General features: G+C 38.0%; 1 protein-coding gene and 1 non-coding gene across 2 annotated transcripts; one reads left to right on the forward strand and one right to left on the reverse strand.

Moving 5' to 3' along the window:
• Positions 1–1287: 1287 nt before the first annotated feature.
• LOC140953352 (uncharacterized) lies at positions 1288–17463 on the reverse strand. The gene is made up of 14 exons (XM_073402839.1): positions 17411–17463; positions 16217–16287; positions 15203–15356; positions 14000–14101; positions 13084–13159; positions 12487–12584; positions 10787–10949; positions 10029–10163; positions 8426–8791; positions 5798–5847; positions 4990–5069; positions 3205–3542; positions 2213–2467; positions 1288–1816 (listed from the first exon to the last, which is right to left on the reverse strand). The coding sequence occupies exons 1-14, from the start codon at positions 17417–17419 to the stop codon at positions 1335–1337; spliced, it is 2379 nt and encodes a 792-aa protein (XP_073258940.1). The 5' UTR covers positions 17420–17463; the 3' UTR covers positions 1288–1334.
• A 121-nt stretch (positions 17464–17584) lies between these two features.
• On the forward strand, positions 17585–17656 carry Trnac-gca (transfer RNA cysteine (anticodon GCA)). Its single transcript has one exon. It is a non-coding gene; the product is annotated as a tRNA-Cys (tRNA).
• The last annotated feature ends 415 nt before the right edge of the window (positions 17657–18071 follow it).

Genomic DNA, 18071 nt, shown 5'->3' on the forward strand with positions numbered 1-18071 from the left:
ATTGTGTTATGCGGGCTTAAAATGTAAATAAAATGTAAATAAAAATGTAACGTACTAAGTGGATAAGTATTTTTTTTTTCATCATTGCTCGCTTAAATAAACGCAAAGAACTAGTTTTTAATTCTTTCCATAACCTTGCAGAATTAAGGACCAGGGAAGTGTGGCTTTATGGTAATTAGTTATTGCATGGTCAATATGAACCTTTATTATATAGAACGTTCAGCCTGGAATTTGCCAAAATATTTAGAACATGCCAAGAACACTCCCCGAGGCTCAGAGAAGAACAATTTATTTTTCACTGCTTTTACTTTCCTAAATCTAGAAAATCTGAATTCACTGATGTCCTGCATGGAACCAGAGTGTATGTAAAATTCTGCTCTTTCAACACATTCCTATTGCGTATGGTCAATAATACATTTACATTGCACTTGTACAATTTATTAATGTTAAAACTATAATCATTGTACTGTCTTATCCCCGGGAGGGTACACTGGGGTACTCTATAAGGGCCTGTTTACATGGAGGTGGGGTACCCCAGGTAGGTGAGGTAACCCGCTTAGGTGGGGTAACCCGCCTGTACATATAATCTCTCAATTTAATTTGATCACGTTTACATGATAGGTGTGGTGACTCGCCAAATATTACCTCACCTACCTGGGGTCCCCCACCTCCATGTAAACAGGCCCTAAATGTTCATACCGGGAGGCTCCGTCCCGAGGTCAAACCCCTTACCCTTTTATATACCATCATTGTTCACGAAAAAGGTAACCCTTTCATATACCTTCTATTGATAAAAGGCACCCCTTTCACAAACCTTGTTTAGAACTTTGCATCCCTTTTAACTGCTATAATAGCCCTTTTTGGCCCTTTCACAGGCCCAAATGACATATTTCCCTACCCTTTTATATACTTCAACTAGCGAAATCCTTACCCTTTTATATACTTGAAGCCTAAAAAAGATACCCCCCTTTCGTGCGGAGCCTTCCCATATAGGCCATCATAGTGTGACCCCTCTCCCCGGGGTCTTATCTTGTCAAAACTGTAAAAGTTATCAGTTTTCCGTTATTGAAGAACATCCGTAAGAACATTTAATTTCCAAGCTGAGACTTCCCAGATAACAAGAACGGCCCAGGCTCAATCCGTAAAAAGAACAAAGAGTGTACCACAATATCGTCGAAAGTTTTTTAAGAATAAATAGTAATAAAAGCTTTTTTGTTTAGGCTAAAATTATTTTCACCCGACCTGCAGGACAAAATATCGTTTATATACATAGCAATATTCATTATGTTTTGGTCCGTATATTTTCTTTAAATTAAATAAATCCTCTCTGTAATTTACAGCTTTGAGATATAAATCAATTTATGCCTTTTTAAGGCGTGGTCCACCATGGCGCACACTTCGTTAGCACACCCCCAGGAGAGAGTCACCCCAGCACCCCCGTGTCCATAGTTGTGTAGAACAGAAGGCGAGACAGCATCCCATTCTAAACGAATATTGCCACCTTTACGAGCAGGTCGGAGTCCTATCAGCACTTCTTCAACGTCATCATCTCCATAGTTACCCAGCGGAGGGTAGAACTGTTTGACATTGTCAAACATTCTTCTGACTGATGGAGAATCCATAGTAAGATCTTTATCCCACTGATTGGGTTGCACAAGGCCACCAAGCCAAAGTTTATCGTCGTTTCTAGGTAAGATGTAGATGAAATCTTGGTCTTCCTGTGCAATATCCTGGATTTTGTTAACAAAAGAGAGGCTCATGGAATGAGTTAACTTTGGCATCAAACTCCCATCGTTGCGGACTTTAAGGATCGCACCTAAGAATGAGAAAGATCGCTAGTCAGGGCAACTAATACTGTTAATACAGGAACACTAACTAAGGTTGTTTTTGCTTTGATCTCAGTTTTTATCATCCGGGTACACGAAGGGGAGGGGTTAAAACAGTGTTTTCAACCTGATTAAGTAGTGTGATCATTGAGTGAACCCATATAAGCAGCATTCCCTTGAAGTGGTCAGACTGTCAAACAGTTACTCACTTTTTGCCAGGTTTGACGATTTCAACGAACATAATGAAGACATATTCTTGTTGCGTGAATTTAATGTGTTTTTGTATCATTACTATACTCATAAATGACACATTTTTTAATCCTACCCCGAGAGAACACAAAACTTTTCCGATAAGATGACTTTAACGTAACATTTTCTTTTCTAACCTCTTGAAGGGTAGACCTCATTATCGCCAGCTAGTTCTATAGAACTGAGTCCAGAGCAGTTAATAATGAGTCGGGCTTTGTATTTGTCCTTCAAGTATTCGGCCTGATCAGATAACAGCCCATGAATCTCATCTTGTACAAAACGACAGCCCTTATCTTGGCACTGGTTATAAAGCCATTGCAAGAATGTGACTGTATCAACCATTGGCGCCATGTGTTGGTAGGCATCAACCACTCCGGTGTCCAGGCTTACAGCTGAAAAGAGAAAACAAAATCTTAAGATTGGCTGATTATTTTGCCACTTAGGTGCAGCCACTAAAAATTTCATGGCTCCAATCAGTTTCAACTGAATGATAAAACCAGGTAGAAACTTCGGAGTATTGCGTGAGTTCACTCCCATTTCGGTAAATCATTTTGTCGATTCGATTAAAATGTTTGCCTGCTATATAATATAAACCCACGATTTGTTATAAAATATGTGCTAGTGTGACATTACTTGATATCACTGATTATAAAACGAAGCTTCCGTTAATTCAGCTTATGTCATTAAAGAAAAGTTATGATCAATATCAGCTCTATATAAAAGCGACTGTGGCGGGCGAGACAAGCATAAAACGAGCTGTATCAACACGTGGCTATCTTTCAATGAAACAATAGGCTCAAAACAGTGGCGCGAGCTACATAGATTTGAATCCGCGCGTTATACAGCCATTTGATAATGACATGCAGATGGCCAATTGACTTTCGTGTATATCATGATACAAGTATAAATTAAAAGGACAGAGTTATCTTAATGAAACACTGCCGCTTGTCTAGAAACGTGAGCAATATCACCTCCTTAACTGACTTATATCTGCGGTGGAAGGTATATATATATATATGGACGAGCTGTCACGTGATAATCCATTTAATCCTCTTGGCTCACTGCGTACTGCTACTAGAGCAGATTTAGATCAGTATAATATGCTCCAGAAGTTTTAGAACATACTCACATGTCTCTTCAATAAGTCTGCAGTCGTGTTCAAATCCTGGCAAGTAACGAAGTTCATTCATCTTTTCCATCTGCTCGGGAACATCTTCAACTTTGTTTTTAAAGTAAAAAACTGACTGTTGAACAAACACCCCCGTTTCTTCTGATTTCATGGCCATTTCTATGAACTTGGTGTAACTCTCTGTGCACCAAACTTTGGCGCGGTCCAACGACTCCTCGTCTGTGTGACCCCCACAGACGGCGGGTGGCCACTCCCACAACGCCCCAGCGATCTCAGAGGTAATAAGTTCACCGGAGACTGATGAGGCAAACTCTTTTGCTAAAACAGTTACTCTGTACCTGAGGGGAGAATACCAAGAAAAACATAAACAACACCATTCCTTACTAAAAACTAGTCAAGCATTTTTGAAAAGACAGTTACGGTTGGGTCTTGAATGGATACCCCCAAATCAGGTTGTTGTCTTTGTTTAAAATTAAAAAAAGAAGAAAGTGGAAGAAAACAGAGTATTTAAGAATTGAACCCGCACCACCGTATCCATTACACCATTAAGAGTTACAAGACGACAACTTTAATATTTGATGACTTTACATGGCATTGCTCATTACAGTATTTGAAACCAACTCTCGGTTGAAACCTATTCTGTGTTAAAGAGTACTTAACGCTAATCTCTGTACTTCGGTGCAAAACCCTTTACTCAACTCTTTTCCAGGCGCAACTGGTTATGTCTTTTAAAATGCGCCCAATAAATTCGAACAAGAGAGGTTATTCTCTCTTGATTCGAATAAATGGAAAATAGCGTTGTGCAATGATCACGAGGTGTTCAACCTGACTTTTAGGTACCCAGTCTAAGCACTATCATTACACTACCGGCAAGTAGCAGATCTTTACGCATGCACAAAGGCATATCTTTCACGCTGCCCGAATGATTCAGGCAGCGTTAGGCCAGCGACCAAGGACCAGCTGTTTCATTCATAAAGACAATAAAGGGCTCCTGTTAGAACTATTTAACATGCTTTAAACCATGCTTGTTACATGCATATCCTTCACTTTCGAGGCAATTACAAACATTTCTTTCGAAGAAATGTGAATAGATGTTGGCTGGGATCGACAACTCCTGTCGTATTTTATATTTTGCGTTAAGGGATAAAGAAATTTTGAGCGAGTTGCTAGAAATTTGACTTTGAAAAGACGGTCAATTTTGGTTTGAATAATCGGGAGTCAAAAAAACCGCTGGCTCGCGTAATCGGAATTTTACTGTATACATTTGCATGAAAATTGCAATTTCACTTCTCATGTAACTCGATCTTGCTCCCATTCTCTTCCAAAGCACTACCAACAGTTTAATATTTTTGGAACTCCTCTCAAACACTGTTTGGCAGTCTTGAGTCATGTGACTCTGTTAATTACTCTCCTCCTGAACGGTTTTTAACACGCTGGTCCATAAGACAAATATTGTTTCCTCCTTGTCGCCAGACAAGTAGGCAAAGTCCGATCATGAAGTTGTTATATTACCAACGCGTCATGATTTCCACTTTGTCTTCCGCGATAATCTCTTGTGTCACGGTGACTGAAGTGATTTCGCTGAATTTTAGCCAGGAAAAACATTTAACTTAAAGTTTCCGGTTAATCATGGATATGAGTCACCGTCTTTTTTTGGAACAAGGAAACATTTTGTTTTCGCACGTTGACACCGTAAGGCACTTTTAGGCCTTAATTTCTCAACGATTGAAATTATTTATCATCTTTGGCAGGAAATTAAACTGGGTTCAAATAACCATAACTTACCCTCGTTCCAGGAGTTGAAGTGCGCATGTCAGTCCAATTACTCCAGCACCGATAACAAGGACGCGAGGAGATCTGCGACGCTGTATAAAACAAGTACTGCTATCAATTTTTGTATAGATGGAGGAAAATTGTAATGAACAAGCATTAGCCGTTAGAAAAGTCCCTCCTCCCCTTTAATTGAATCCTTGTGATTTTAATTTCTGAATTAAAACTTGACGCCGTTTACTTCATGCGGTAACCACAGATCAGATCTGAAAGTTACACAGAAGACAATCATTGTAAGACGTCAACTCAGTTGAGTTGGAGGAATTCAAGCCAGATAAGCTCCATGAATGCATTTGTTATTCTTAAGTCGTTGATGCCGAGTAGAACGGACTAAATCTTACACTGAACTTACTTATACTTGTGGTACTAAACGCAACTATTTTTTGACCCCCTTTTGAAAACTTGTCAGCGTTTCTCTTGATACCGATCTAAAAAACTGCAGTTAGTTTCAAAAGAAAAGCGTTAATCTTGTTCTCTTCAAAGCGAAATAGAAGTAATTCTTAAAAGAACTATTAGTCACTATTTAGTGGGCTTCAATGATTTTTGAAACTCCGCGTAGGTGTGGCGCAATATTTCGGGAAAAGGTTAATATTCTTTGATATCAAATAACCATTCACGATAGGTTCCTGCCATTCACTAGAAAGCTAGTATCAATATATATTACATGTTTCTAACTAAAAGAAGGGATAAAAAGAATCGCGTAAACTTATAATAAGGGTTATAAAAATCACTGAATATAACACTATGTCAAGAAAATACTCACTGTCAGGGTTTTTGAGTAGGTAGGGACTGTAGAAATGTTTAAGGCCATGTCTTAAAATTTTATGCAACCGCACTCTGTTCCACGCGGACAAAACAATTTTTTAAAGACACCTGAACAGAGCGCGATGCCTCACTCTGTTCGTTTACTTCAAAAATGCTTGCTCATTCATATACGTGCTACTTCTATATACACATTGTCAAAAAATAAATACAACATTAGTAGCTACGTGTTTCAGCTGAGGAATATATCGAATGCGGTACTAATGTGCGTAATTGTTCAGGAAATGCATAGCACGTGTCCCCGTTTAGGAAAGTTCATTCGAGCATGGATATCTCGCAATATATAACTGCTGACACTGGGAATTGTAGAATTTCCACGATTAAAAGCAAGAGGCATATAATTGACTACTTTTTTCGTATTCTAGTCAGGTAGCTTTTTTCTGTGAGTGTCGGATACGGATTGCACGTACCTAAACTTACAGACCAGTTTCAAAGACATTGTGAGCGATCAAAGGGAGTCGTGGAGAAAAATAAGGAAATAAATAAAAATTAAACAAAAAATTAACGTTTGCGTTGTTGGCAGTTCATTTTAAAAGGTAATACTGTTATCCGTTAGAGCCGCTGAAAATATGGATTTGAAGGAAGAAGATAATGTCTTCAGTTCCGGAGACAAATCGAGAAAGGTCACGGAGCCCTTTGCCCTGCAGCCAACTTTAATGACGTTTTTTTAAAAGGACAAGTGAAAATGCTGCTGATGTATAGTTCAAAAGAGGAAGTTGGGAAATTGAATTGTTTCGTCAACTAGGCTAATACCTCGTCTTTTGAGATGGCAAAAAGCTTAACAAATCTAAGCGGGTCCAATGTCATTTCCTTCCCATATTTGAACCACAGAAGGGGTCGTCAGTAAAACGCGGGATCGGGGCCGGGGTTTCTTTTTTCTTTCTTTTTTCTTTTCTTTTCTTTTTTTTTAAGAATGCTGTTGTAGGGTTAGTTTTATGGTTAAATTACCCTAAAACAACATTCTTTTTAAAAAAGACAGACACCAACCCGCGTTTTACTGACAAACGACATTACTTGTACGTCCTTCATACGTGATCTAGGCTGGCACTACTCACGTATTTTAAAATTACCTCCCCTTCGCTTTGCTTGCTTTGCCCGCCAAAACAAGTTCACTTGATTAGAATAAAAGTGGACTTTTTGACTCGTTTACCGTGACGGACCGTTTATTTGACAAGTCCCAATTTTGTTGCTCGCTGGAATATATTTCTGATAAAACTTCAACAGATACAAATCCGGTGCTTTTCGAAAAGGACCATTCAGTGAGTGTCAATTGGCAAAACAAATTCATTTTATACCAGATTTACTCAGTGACAAGAAATACACCTCTTTGAGGCATAAACTTTCTAAAAGAAATTGCAGCATTTTAAGCCAAGGAATTCGAAAAATTTTCATCAGGATTAACTCTACAAGAAACAAAGTCATAAATATTTAAATTTGCGATTCCCCATGAAATTAAGCATTCTGTTTTCATTAATGTATTTAAAAAGAATTAAAATGAAAATATTTTTACTCACAATTATATATCAATAGCATTGCGCGCAGTTACTATTTATAGACCAGAAACTCAGACAAACAAACTGAAATTAACATAAGCGAATTCCTCACTTTTGTGTAACTTTTGTCATTAAAATGTAATGTTTGTCTGTCTTTTGTCATAAAAATGAGAAAAATGACAAAACTCAGACAAAAATTGCAAAGTAGTGACTCTGACATCATTCGCGCGCTACGCTATTCAATAGCTCTATTTAGCCTAATTAGGATATATCACAAGAGTGAATAGTGCTTTTCGAGCGCGCTGATTGGCCAGCTTGTTTGTCAGAGAAAGTGAAGTTTTATCAGTAAACAAAAACAAATGGCAGCAAAAATTGGTTAAACAGTTTTTTATGATTAAGTTTGTTTGCCTTTGCAACCACTCTATCTTCTGCAGAGGCTCTACGCCAGGTATTCCAATAATAAAATAGCGAGCGCGCGGCGGGCCTCTACGGAGGAAAGAGTTGCAACCGCAAATTCTTGGCACACCTGTGGCAAAATATCAAAAAATATAATGCCTTTTCAGTACGAAAACTAGGGAGCACTGACTATATTTAGAATGTATAACTGACGATGAAACATCTAGATGTTATGCGTAGTAAAGAATTAGCAAAAGTATCCTTACCTCCGCTCCAATTTATTTTTAACAAAAAGAAGGAAACAAAAAGCAACCAAACTCTTGAATTGCCGAAACGTGTATACTGTAAAATTCCGAAAATAAGCCCCTCCAAATATAAGCCCCCCGAACTCGTAACGCAAAAAACCCTCCGTTAAATCGCCCCTCCAAATATAAGCTGGTTTTCTTACTTTGTTGCCAAACCCGATATAAAACAGACAAAGCCTGTAATTACTAGACACCTGCTAAAGAATGCTAGGAAACAGGGGCACGGTTTAGGTTAAAAAAGTCTTCCTCTCATCCGTGCTATTAATCAATATGTAATAATACTATAAGGAGAAGCTATACCGATTTATATAGCGTTATTTCTTAGTCTAAACGCTTACAAATCATGCTACACAATCTATTAGAACAACAAGCTTTAAAGCTTGGCCAAATGTAAGCGTTTGTTTGTTGTCAGTTGGCTTTGCCTAAAATTTGTCTTTAATTCCTTGTCAATAAGATTAACGATGTCAGCTGCACTGCCCCAATTTAACGTCATTCCCCATCGGTAATGGCCATAGTTGTGGAAAACAGTTGAATCCTCAGGGTCCTGTTCAACTCTGATTTGCTCTCTTCCTGGACGTATTCCTACAGTAACTTGTAAGTCACTATCCTTTAGTGCATGGAGGCGAGGACAGAGGTCCTTACACTTCGTCAGCATGGATTGAACGTATGGAGCCGAAAAAGGCACATTGTGGTCAGAACTGTTTGGCTGTGTCAAAGATCCAAGCATAATATGGTCTTGACCTGTTGATAGTCAGGTCAAATATACAATAGTAACGTATTTATTCAAACGGCGAAAAAAAACGTCTTCAGTGATGGTCGTTTCTGACGATGATGATGAACTTACGCAAGAGGACGGGAGAGGAAAGAAGAAGGGACACCTTGTGTGAAAAGCGTGACGATAACTTTGTTCGAAATAACTCTTTGCCAAACTTCACTTTCAATTAAACTGATCTTCAGAAAAATGTTAAGTGAAGATCACGAAAAACCACGCAAGTAATCACTGAGTAATAGCCCTGTCACGTTTGTCACACACGAGCGTTTTGTCTTGCTCTTCTTCCTGCCGTCCTCTTGCGTAAACTCACTGATAACAATACTAATCGTAATCATAATCATAATGTTGATGATGATGATGATATTAATACTAATAATAATAATCAGTAAAAAGAGTAATTTATTATTAAAAAAAAATAAAAGCCCTAAGTGACACTAAAGTCAGGTGATATTTCACCTGACTGATATTTCCATAGGGAGCGCGTGTGCTTGTTCGGCCGTAAAGACCTGCATGTCAAACCATCTAGTCACTTTGTTATTGATTGCAAAACAACAACAAAGCAGTGACTATCGAGAGACAAGCGATAACAATACAATACAACACAATAACCTTTATTTAACGTAGTCAATGTTCTTAGCTAATTAGCTACTTTAAACGAGACGATTGAATTCTGTAGTCGTTCTATGATTGTCTAACACAGATATTAAACATCACGTTTCTTGCAAACGGCATAGAGTGATCTGACCATTAGGGCACCGACAGTCTCAGGTGTGCGCTCAGTCTTGGAAATGATGACCGTTCAGAATTGCCAACGTCACATAAGGACCTATTCCACTTTTTAGGAACATTTTCTGTTGGTTTTTTTTATTGTAGTTGGATACAGTTAGACAAGTATAAATCGTGTGGGTCTCTTTTTCACTTGTCATCATGACTAAGAGTGATTAGGCAGCGTTAACAGATGCCGGAAATATGTCCTCTCAAGAGAGAAATTTTATTTGCATTTCTGAGTTCGAGCGTACCTTAGGAAAAAGATACACATGATCAAATATTTCTTGGCCAGCCTTATCTTGTCCAAAGCTAGTCAACACAACAGTCAACCTTTGGGAAATAAGTGCCATCATTTTTCTGGCTCTTAAGAGTGCACCTACAGGAACAGTATAACAATTTTATTATGCATTAATGCAGATTCTCTTAACGGTTAGATACCTCTCGTGAAAATGTATGGATGGCCAAGAACTTGCTGACCAGCCTCATCCTCTCCAAAACTAGTCCACCTTCCCTCGGCACAAAAGTCAATCTTAGGGAAAAGGGTACCATCATTTTTTGCTTTCAAAAGTGCACCTGGAAAAGGGAAAAGCAAAACTCAAATCTCATACGCATTTAGAACAATCCGATCGTCTAGTATTTGTCAGTGGATCTAAAAGTTGATGGGTAAAAATATTGACCACAAAAAGCATTGGAACTTGCACCACACTGAAACCTGTCCGGTAACGGACCTGTACATGAAGAAAATCCTCAATTTCTCTTGCCGCATTTTTTCCAAACGTACCTGTGCTATTTTAAAAAGAGGGTCTGGGAGCTTGCTTAGGAAGGAGTTTTGCAAACGACAACGACGACGGCATCGGAAGCTTTTTCTTAGCCGTCACTGCATGCCTACCACGTGATACGTTTTATGGAGGACGAACACACACCAGGACAAATTTTTCTCTGTCATTATTTTCAAATTTGAGTGAGGTCCCCACTCCAGGAAGTTCACCCGTGAATTCGGCAGTTCAGGCAAGTTGGAACAATCGCCAAAAATGTTTAGAAAACGCGAATTGATTATGATCTGGAAATCGCTAACATATTAATAACAATTTGAATGAGATGGAGCAGGAACAATGACGTTTAAAACCGAGAGCGCGAACTCTCTAGAGGTTAAAACCATATTAAATACAGTCGGGGGTGACACCGTTAGTGCGTACCTCTAACAGGAAACATCTCATTATCTCCTGCCAGTTCAACAGAACCCAGTCCTGAGCAATTGACAATAAACTGAACCCCATATGCCATCTTTAGAATCTCTGCCTGTTCTATTAACAGTCCTCTGATTGCTCCTAGGATGAGGTGAGCTCCTTTTCTTATGCACTGCCGCGAGATAACAACACATTTTCCAAATCATACATAAGGGTATTTTTTGTCACAAGCGTACACTAACTTTTTAAGCACACAGGATGTTTGGGAGTTATGTGTGATTCCAGTTGAATTTTACAATTCACAGCCTGCATCACCTTCGTTTACAGAAGAATCGAATTTGAATTTGTCCGCTTGAAGTATCATCCTGATCACGTCATGTGATTGTGCTACAAATCTGGTAAAATACAGACCTGCAAACCCTGATAGAGTAAAATCTGGAGACTCGTGTAAAAAAATCGGGAGATTCTACAAAAAGTATTTTATTCCGATCAAGATTAAACGAAGCGTTTTTCCATTGGGGAAATTAATTATAACTGTTTATTTAAATATTACCCTGCTTTACTTGGGTCCCTCCTGTAACAAATTAGATGCCGCATTTTTTCTTTTCGATAAGCCAACTTCATTCAGTTGGGTCATGGCTAAAATGTTACAAAGCTCCATCAAGGCTTAAACAGGCACTAGCATTCCCCGCGAAATTTCCGTTTTTATTCAGCAAGGTAACAATTTTCATTTCCGAATGATATTTCCTGGAAATTCGTGAGATTGGGGGTCTTGTCGTGAGACCGTGAGAAAAGTTAAAAAACCGTGAGACTCACGGCAGATTCGTTAGAGTTTGGAGGTCTGTAAAGTATATTGTCCAATGCTCATTGGTTACAAGCCTGGGTAAGAAGCAGTCCCCCAAGGGGTCTGACGCATTCAGAAAACAAAGCCTTTAAAACAAGGCATGAAGTGTCTAGACGGAAAAGAAAACAATTTATTAAAGAAGTCGCTTTATTGTCTGTTGGTTGCTGTTGGTTATTCATCGGCAGTCATTGCTATCAGTGTCATTCCAGAGCATGGGTAATTAAACCTTTGCCAGATTTGTAACATAATCACATGATGCCTTGATCTGTCAAGTTCATATTTGATTCTTCATTAGACAAGAGCAATTTGCATGGTAAAATATAACTACAAAACTTAACTGAAATCAAGGGCACACATAAAAAATCCTCTGCACTCCACGGCAGCACTTATGAGTCACTGTTAGCAGCCTGCACAGAATGGCGGTTTTGGTCGGGCGCACAAACAAGCCAAGGTGGGTGAGTAGAGGGCAGTGAAACTGTGAGGAGATTGGGAATCACCATACTATGCAGACTACACTGTTAGTGGAAACAATAAATACTGACGCATTTACTGCTTTCAGAACAATGTTACAGATATGGTTTGTTTTCTTTTTTTTGGAGAAAATTATCATAAAGACCATATTTTCCTATGCAGCATTTATTATGACTACTGATTGAGAAATTCAGAAATAGTTCTGCCTGGAGAAATTAAAGTCAAAGAATTTCTCCTCATGATCAAAAATAATTGGGCTTAAGAGATATCATTTGATAATCAAACTGGGCTGAAATAACTAATTTACCCTAACTTGAATATCATTTTGACTTAGGAACAGGACAAAAAACACACAAGACATAATATGATTTGGTCAATAGTCAACACTACATACTTGCTGCATTAGCCATGTTCCAAATTTTGGTGAATCAATAACTGGACCAACAAATGAAAAGACATCTTCTTTCCTTCCAATGACTGAGTCACTCAAGCCTGGTCAAGAATTGGATCACCATACTTTAATTAATAAGTGGCAAAAAATTTTGGCATTAATAATTATTAATTAATTATTATTAATATTATTATTATTGTATCAACCATTTAATTTTGAAACACTGCCTGACAAAGCACACCACATTTTTTTTAATAACAATTAACCCCTAAAACTGATATTAAAATGACTAACACTTGACCACTCTGTGGTTAGAGAGTTTGGAAAAACACAAAATAAACGAGGGGTGGAAAAGACTGTACTAAGTGATTCTTACACCTTATCAAATTCCGGTGAACTTTGTTTCACAAGAAGAACATAATTTTGACCAAAAAGTTTGGTAGGACTGTGCTAGAAAACTGGTGACACTTTAATAGTTAATCAGCAATATAGTCATTAAAGACTATTTTCAAGACACCATTCAAATGAAAATTACTCTCTGCAAGTTAAAACTAATAAATATTACACTCAGTGTCAATACTTAAATAAAAGAATAATAACCTTTTTCCTTTAGAAGCAAAGGGGACTGCCTAAATCCTCTTAGCTGTTTGTACTGTTTTAAAGTAGCTTGGTCTACCTAACAAAAACAAAACAAAATAATATGTCAACTGTGACTAATTAATAATATAAATAGACTAATTATTATTCGTTAATTCCTGATTGAAAAGGTAGCAAGTGCCACTGCTGAATAAGCAGCACCCTCAAATAAGCACCACATTTTTTGGGAAAAAAAAAGTGTTGCCCTGAAATATTAATAAGCACTGCAGCCCCAAGACAATACAACCAAAGTTAAGAGAGTGACGTTAATTCCCAGTGGGGGGGGGGGGGGGGGGGGGGTGTACTCCACATTTCAAGTGACGGGGATGATTGAACGATTTTATTGGGTTTGAAATTTTCAATTCCTGGATTTTTTTGGGTAGAAAGTTTTTGGGCAGATTGAATGAAGTAGGGATTTTTTGGGGTATAAACAATCAGAAGCATTTAATGACATAACACTGTTTTATTGCCAGTGTTTTATTTAATGCTTTCTGAAAATTTTTAGGGCTCGGAAATTCAAGATGGCATGTTTTTAGGGTTGTAAATTTTTCTGTGTCTAGGAATTTTTTGGACTTTGTTGGAAGCCCAAGGATTTTTGGGGGGTTTTATATTTTTGTCCCCATTCAATCACCACTGTCACTAACCTTGATATCCAGAGTGTATTCCCCCTGGCATTAATTCTGTTAGTTTAATACAGTACTCAGTACAAAAAAAATAGTGATTCAGATAAGAATTTTAGAATGTTTTCAAGAGAAAAACTAAGGGAACAATAGGGCATTAATGCTTGAAAAAATAATTTTATTAGAGTAGATAAATAAATAATATTAACTATTTAAAAATAAATAAATAATAAATAAATAACCACGACATAGTTGACTACCTCTTCTGGAAGAACAGCCACAACTTCCCTCAAGTAAACACCGGTGATTTTAGCATCTGCAGTAAGTGGTGTATACCTTTCTTCACCATAAGCTGACCATCTCTGAAGATTGAATGTATAAAATAAATTAAAGTCAACTTGATATCTTCAATCACCCCCTCCCCCCTTCCACAAACTCACTCAATATACTGTGATTTGCATGGTGTCTGCTACTTGATTTTAAACCCTTTTTAGTAGTCAAGAGATGTGAATCATTATTTTTATATTAAAGTGAAATCTCAGGTACCACAGTGAGGGGCTTATTAGAGAGGGGAGGCTTAACAGAGGACTTACAGTACATCTTTCTAATGGGTTTTAGGACAGCTTATAAACTGAGGGGCTTAAATCCAAGAGAGCTTATAACCAGAGGCACTTTGAGACAATTAAGGTATATATAACTGCTTTCTGATAAATGAATATTCCTTCTGCATTTAGCGGTTTTTAATTTTAATTTACCTTCAAAAGTTCAAAATAGATTGAATTCAGAGGGGTGCTTATTTCCCGGGATCTAATGATTGGAGCTAGAGGGCTCATATTCTGGAGGGCTAACATTATTGGACGTATTTTTTGTTTAATTAAGAAATAAATTTCATTAATTTAATTTAATTCAATCTAATTAATTTTATCAAATTAGAAATAACCATTCTGGTTGACCAGTATTTTAAAATAATATAAAATTGTGTTGTTGTATTATAATTATTTCTGATCAGTGAGGGTTTTTTGGCTTTAAATCTCCCAACCCCTATAAAAGTTCCACTCTAGTTCAGTGTCATACATTCCTTTTAAATTTTTGGCATTAAAGGACTGGACCACCAGCCACTGCTCAGAATTTCCACTTGACCCTCCATGGGGTGAACATTAAGATATTTCCTGGAACCTCATATTAATTAGCCTGAGAAAACAGCCAACATTTTTTAATGCCACCTTTGGTTTACCTATGAAATGAAGTCTGAGAAATGAGCTATACTCTTGCACGATACTCATGCGACACTACACAGATCTGGGTAGTGCTTCTGAACGGCTGAAAATTTGATTTGACCAATCAGAAGCAGTACCCGAATCTTGGTAGTAGTCATTTCATGGGTAAACCAGAGGTGGCATAGCAAAATGTCAGCTATTTTATTCTGAGGCTACATATTAGTCGAAATAAATGAAAATGGAGACCTTATATGTTTCTAGTAAATCTGGACGTTCTAATGCAACTCTATGTGAGTTCATCATCGGTGGAGGAACCCATAGTGCTCCAGCTGCTTCAGAGGCAATCTTGGGCAAGCGACGGATAGATGGAAATTCTTTAGCTACAATGATCACACCAAAGCTGTTGGTCAAATAAAAGAGCTGTTATCCAAGGGCGGATTTAGGAATGGGCCCAGGAGGCCAAGGCCCCACTTTTTGGGGTTTATCAAATATTTCAGCATCACATGTTCAATATGGAATCCACACATTTGCTAAATTTAAGTGCCCAGGTTGCACTTTTAAAATTGCATCTCAGAGAACTTCAATCTCAAAAATTTTTGTGCAGGAGCATGCGCCCAAAACTCCCTAGAACCGTGCAACGTTCGCAGTCCAGATGGGCACTTAATTGCACCCATATAGCCACTGTATATTATATCTCTATTCCCTTTCTATCACAAAATCCTCCATCCACCCCTGTTATCCCCACCACTCCCACAACCAACCATTTAATTATTTACTCAAAATATATTGTTTAATGTTCTTTTCTTCCATCTGATGTACAATAAGCAAACTGAGGAGGGCAACATCAAAACAAGCAATAGGTTTGAAAGCAACACAGATACAGTCTCTATGAATTAAAAAATTGTGCATCATAACAGTTGATTAATTTCTTTGCTGTTCCCTATTTCTGTGATGATGTATATACTAGGTACCATTTATTTTACTGAGAATTCCTTAAAAATCAATCAATCAATCAATCAGTCAATCAATCATTTTCATATTTATCCACAGAACGTCTACTGAGCTAAAAATAATACAAATAAAATATCACAGAAAAGTGGGGGAGCGATCCCCTCTCCCCCACCACTAAACCTGCCCTTGTTTGCATTGAAAATTTGTGGCAAAAAAAAGATGCAAAACATAAAGAAAGCCAACTGATTGCTAATTAATCCCCATAATTAGTTTCCATTAACAATGAACAAGTTAAGTGACCAAACCAACCCTTTTTCAAGTAGCAGATACGCAGTAGTAAGGCCAATCACTCCACTTCCAATGATCAGTACCTTGGGATGCTGATTTAAAAAAAACAGCAATTTGCATGATGTTTACACTGCTTTAACAGTTTTCTGGTTTAAGCCTACTTTGAAGATTGGCTGCAATGTACAAGGGAAACTGGGAGTTGACAAAATTTAATTTACCTGCAAGACAGTTCAGCATCAACCTCAGTAATTTCTCAAATATTAATGGCGACTCAAGGATAGGGAGAGATTTTGGGAGTTTAGTCTAGTTTAGGAGAGCAAAATTCAGCTGAACTGCTTTAGGTCTTGTATAGATGCAATCATGATTCCCCTGCCCAAACATTCTTAAAGCGCCTCGTCCGGGCCCTGGGGAGGTACTCCCTTATATAGGCTATATAGGTATGTGCGGCACTAAAGGGTATGGTTTTTTAGTCATTTGGGTCTGAAATAGGGTATGGTTTGTGCACTCTAGTCTTGAATTGGGCATGTTTTTTAGAAGACTTCAGCTACTTCTTCATCATTAGGCGATAAGACCATTTCCCTCTTAATGTTTACGCCAACCATGTACGTGCCATAACAGCTTGTCACAAGCTGATTGATTTAATGGTCATGTCTGAAATAGGGTAGGGAAAATCACAGATTTTGGTCTGAAATAGGGTAAGTACAGTTTTTTAGGAAGTCTGCCACACACCCCCACCCAATTTTTCTGGAAGTACCCCCCCCCCCCCCTCCCGAGCTCAGGGCCTTTTAGGATTAGAGGGGTGTCAGTGGAGTGCATAACGTCCCAATTCACCCCTTCTCAAGATGTTGAAACAAATTAATTCAGCTATGAACGAGGGTTGCAAATTTGAATTTTCTCTATCTGAGATGGGGATACTAACTAGGATTTCCACAACCCAGACAACTTCTTTACCCAACATTATAAAGTCTCGGGCATCACCTTCACTCAGAAAGCTTATGCCTGTATTTGGCCCTCTAAAATGAAAAATAATGGACTCCACCTTCCTATTTTACGCAAGGATCAAAATATGGAGGATCGTATCGTATATATTCCATTCCCTAGAGGCTTAAGCTGACAAAATTAACAACATTCTTGAAACATCCACGGCCACCACGGTTTTTACTCTACTTATTCAGCTTACTTAATGTACTATTTTAGAGAAATGTCATTACATACCGGCTCCATGTTTTCAAAAGGCTGCAGCAGTTTACATGATACGATGATTGCGTGACTCTTTCCTACAGAGAGAAAGAGAGATCACGTGACGAAAGTTCACAGACCACGGAAAACTGGAACTAGACTAAGTCTTGTGGTATAAGTACTTAACTTTTGCACACTTTAGCAAGCAGCGGGGGTATAGCTCAGTGGTAGAGCATTCGACTGCAGATCGAGAGGTCCTTGGTTCAACTCCGAGTGCCCCCTCTGAAATATTTTTTTTCCCCTTTTCTTTCTTCTTTAAAAAAAAACACTTTTTATTTCGAATACATGACGAGACTTTCTATTTTTTGTAGAAAAAAAAGGCAAACCCCATAATTATATGATCATCATAATTGTATTCATCCGCTCCTCAGAGGACTAGGACTGCCAGTCAGTTGGTCTAAATTGTCTAATCCTAACCTGCTTTGAGCCGTTTTCACTTCGTCGAAATTCGAGATGAATAAATTAAAGCGTTTTAATGAATTTGCTGTTTATCTGTATGAAGATGTCTCAAGTACCGGACAGTTGAGTATTTAAAAATATTGAATCCACGGTTTGTGCCTAGTTTATATGCCAGAATAACTAAGAAATAATTATTTATAAGATAAATTAAAAATGTCAAACGTAGCTCATAGAAACA

The sequence above is a fragment of the Porites lutea genome, chromosome 11 (assembly GCF_958299795.1).
Source record: "Porites lutea chromosome 11, jaPorLute2.1, whole genome shotgun sequence".
Taxonomy (NCBI): domain Eukaryota; kingdom Metazoa; phylum Cnidaria; class Anthozoa; order Scleractinia; family Poritidae; genus Porites; species Porites lutea.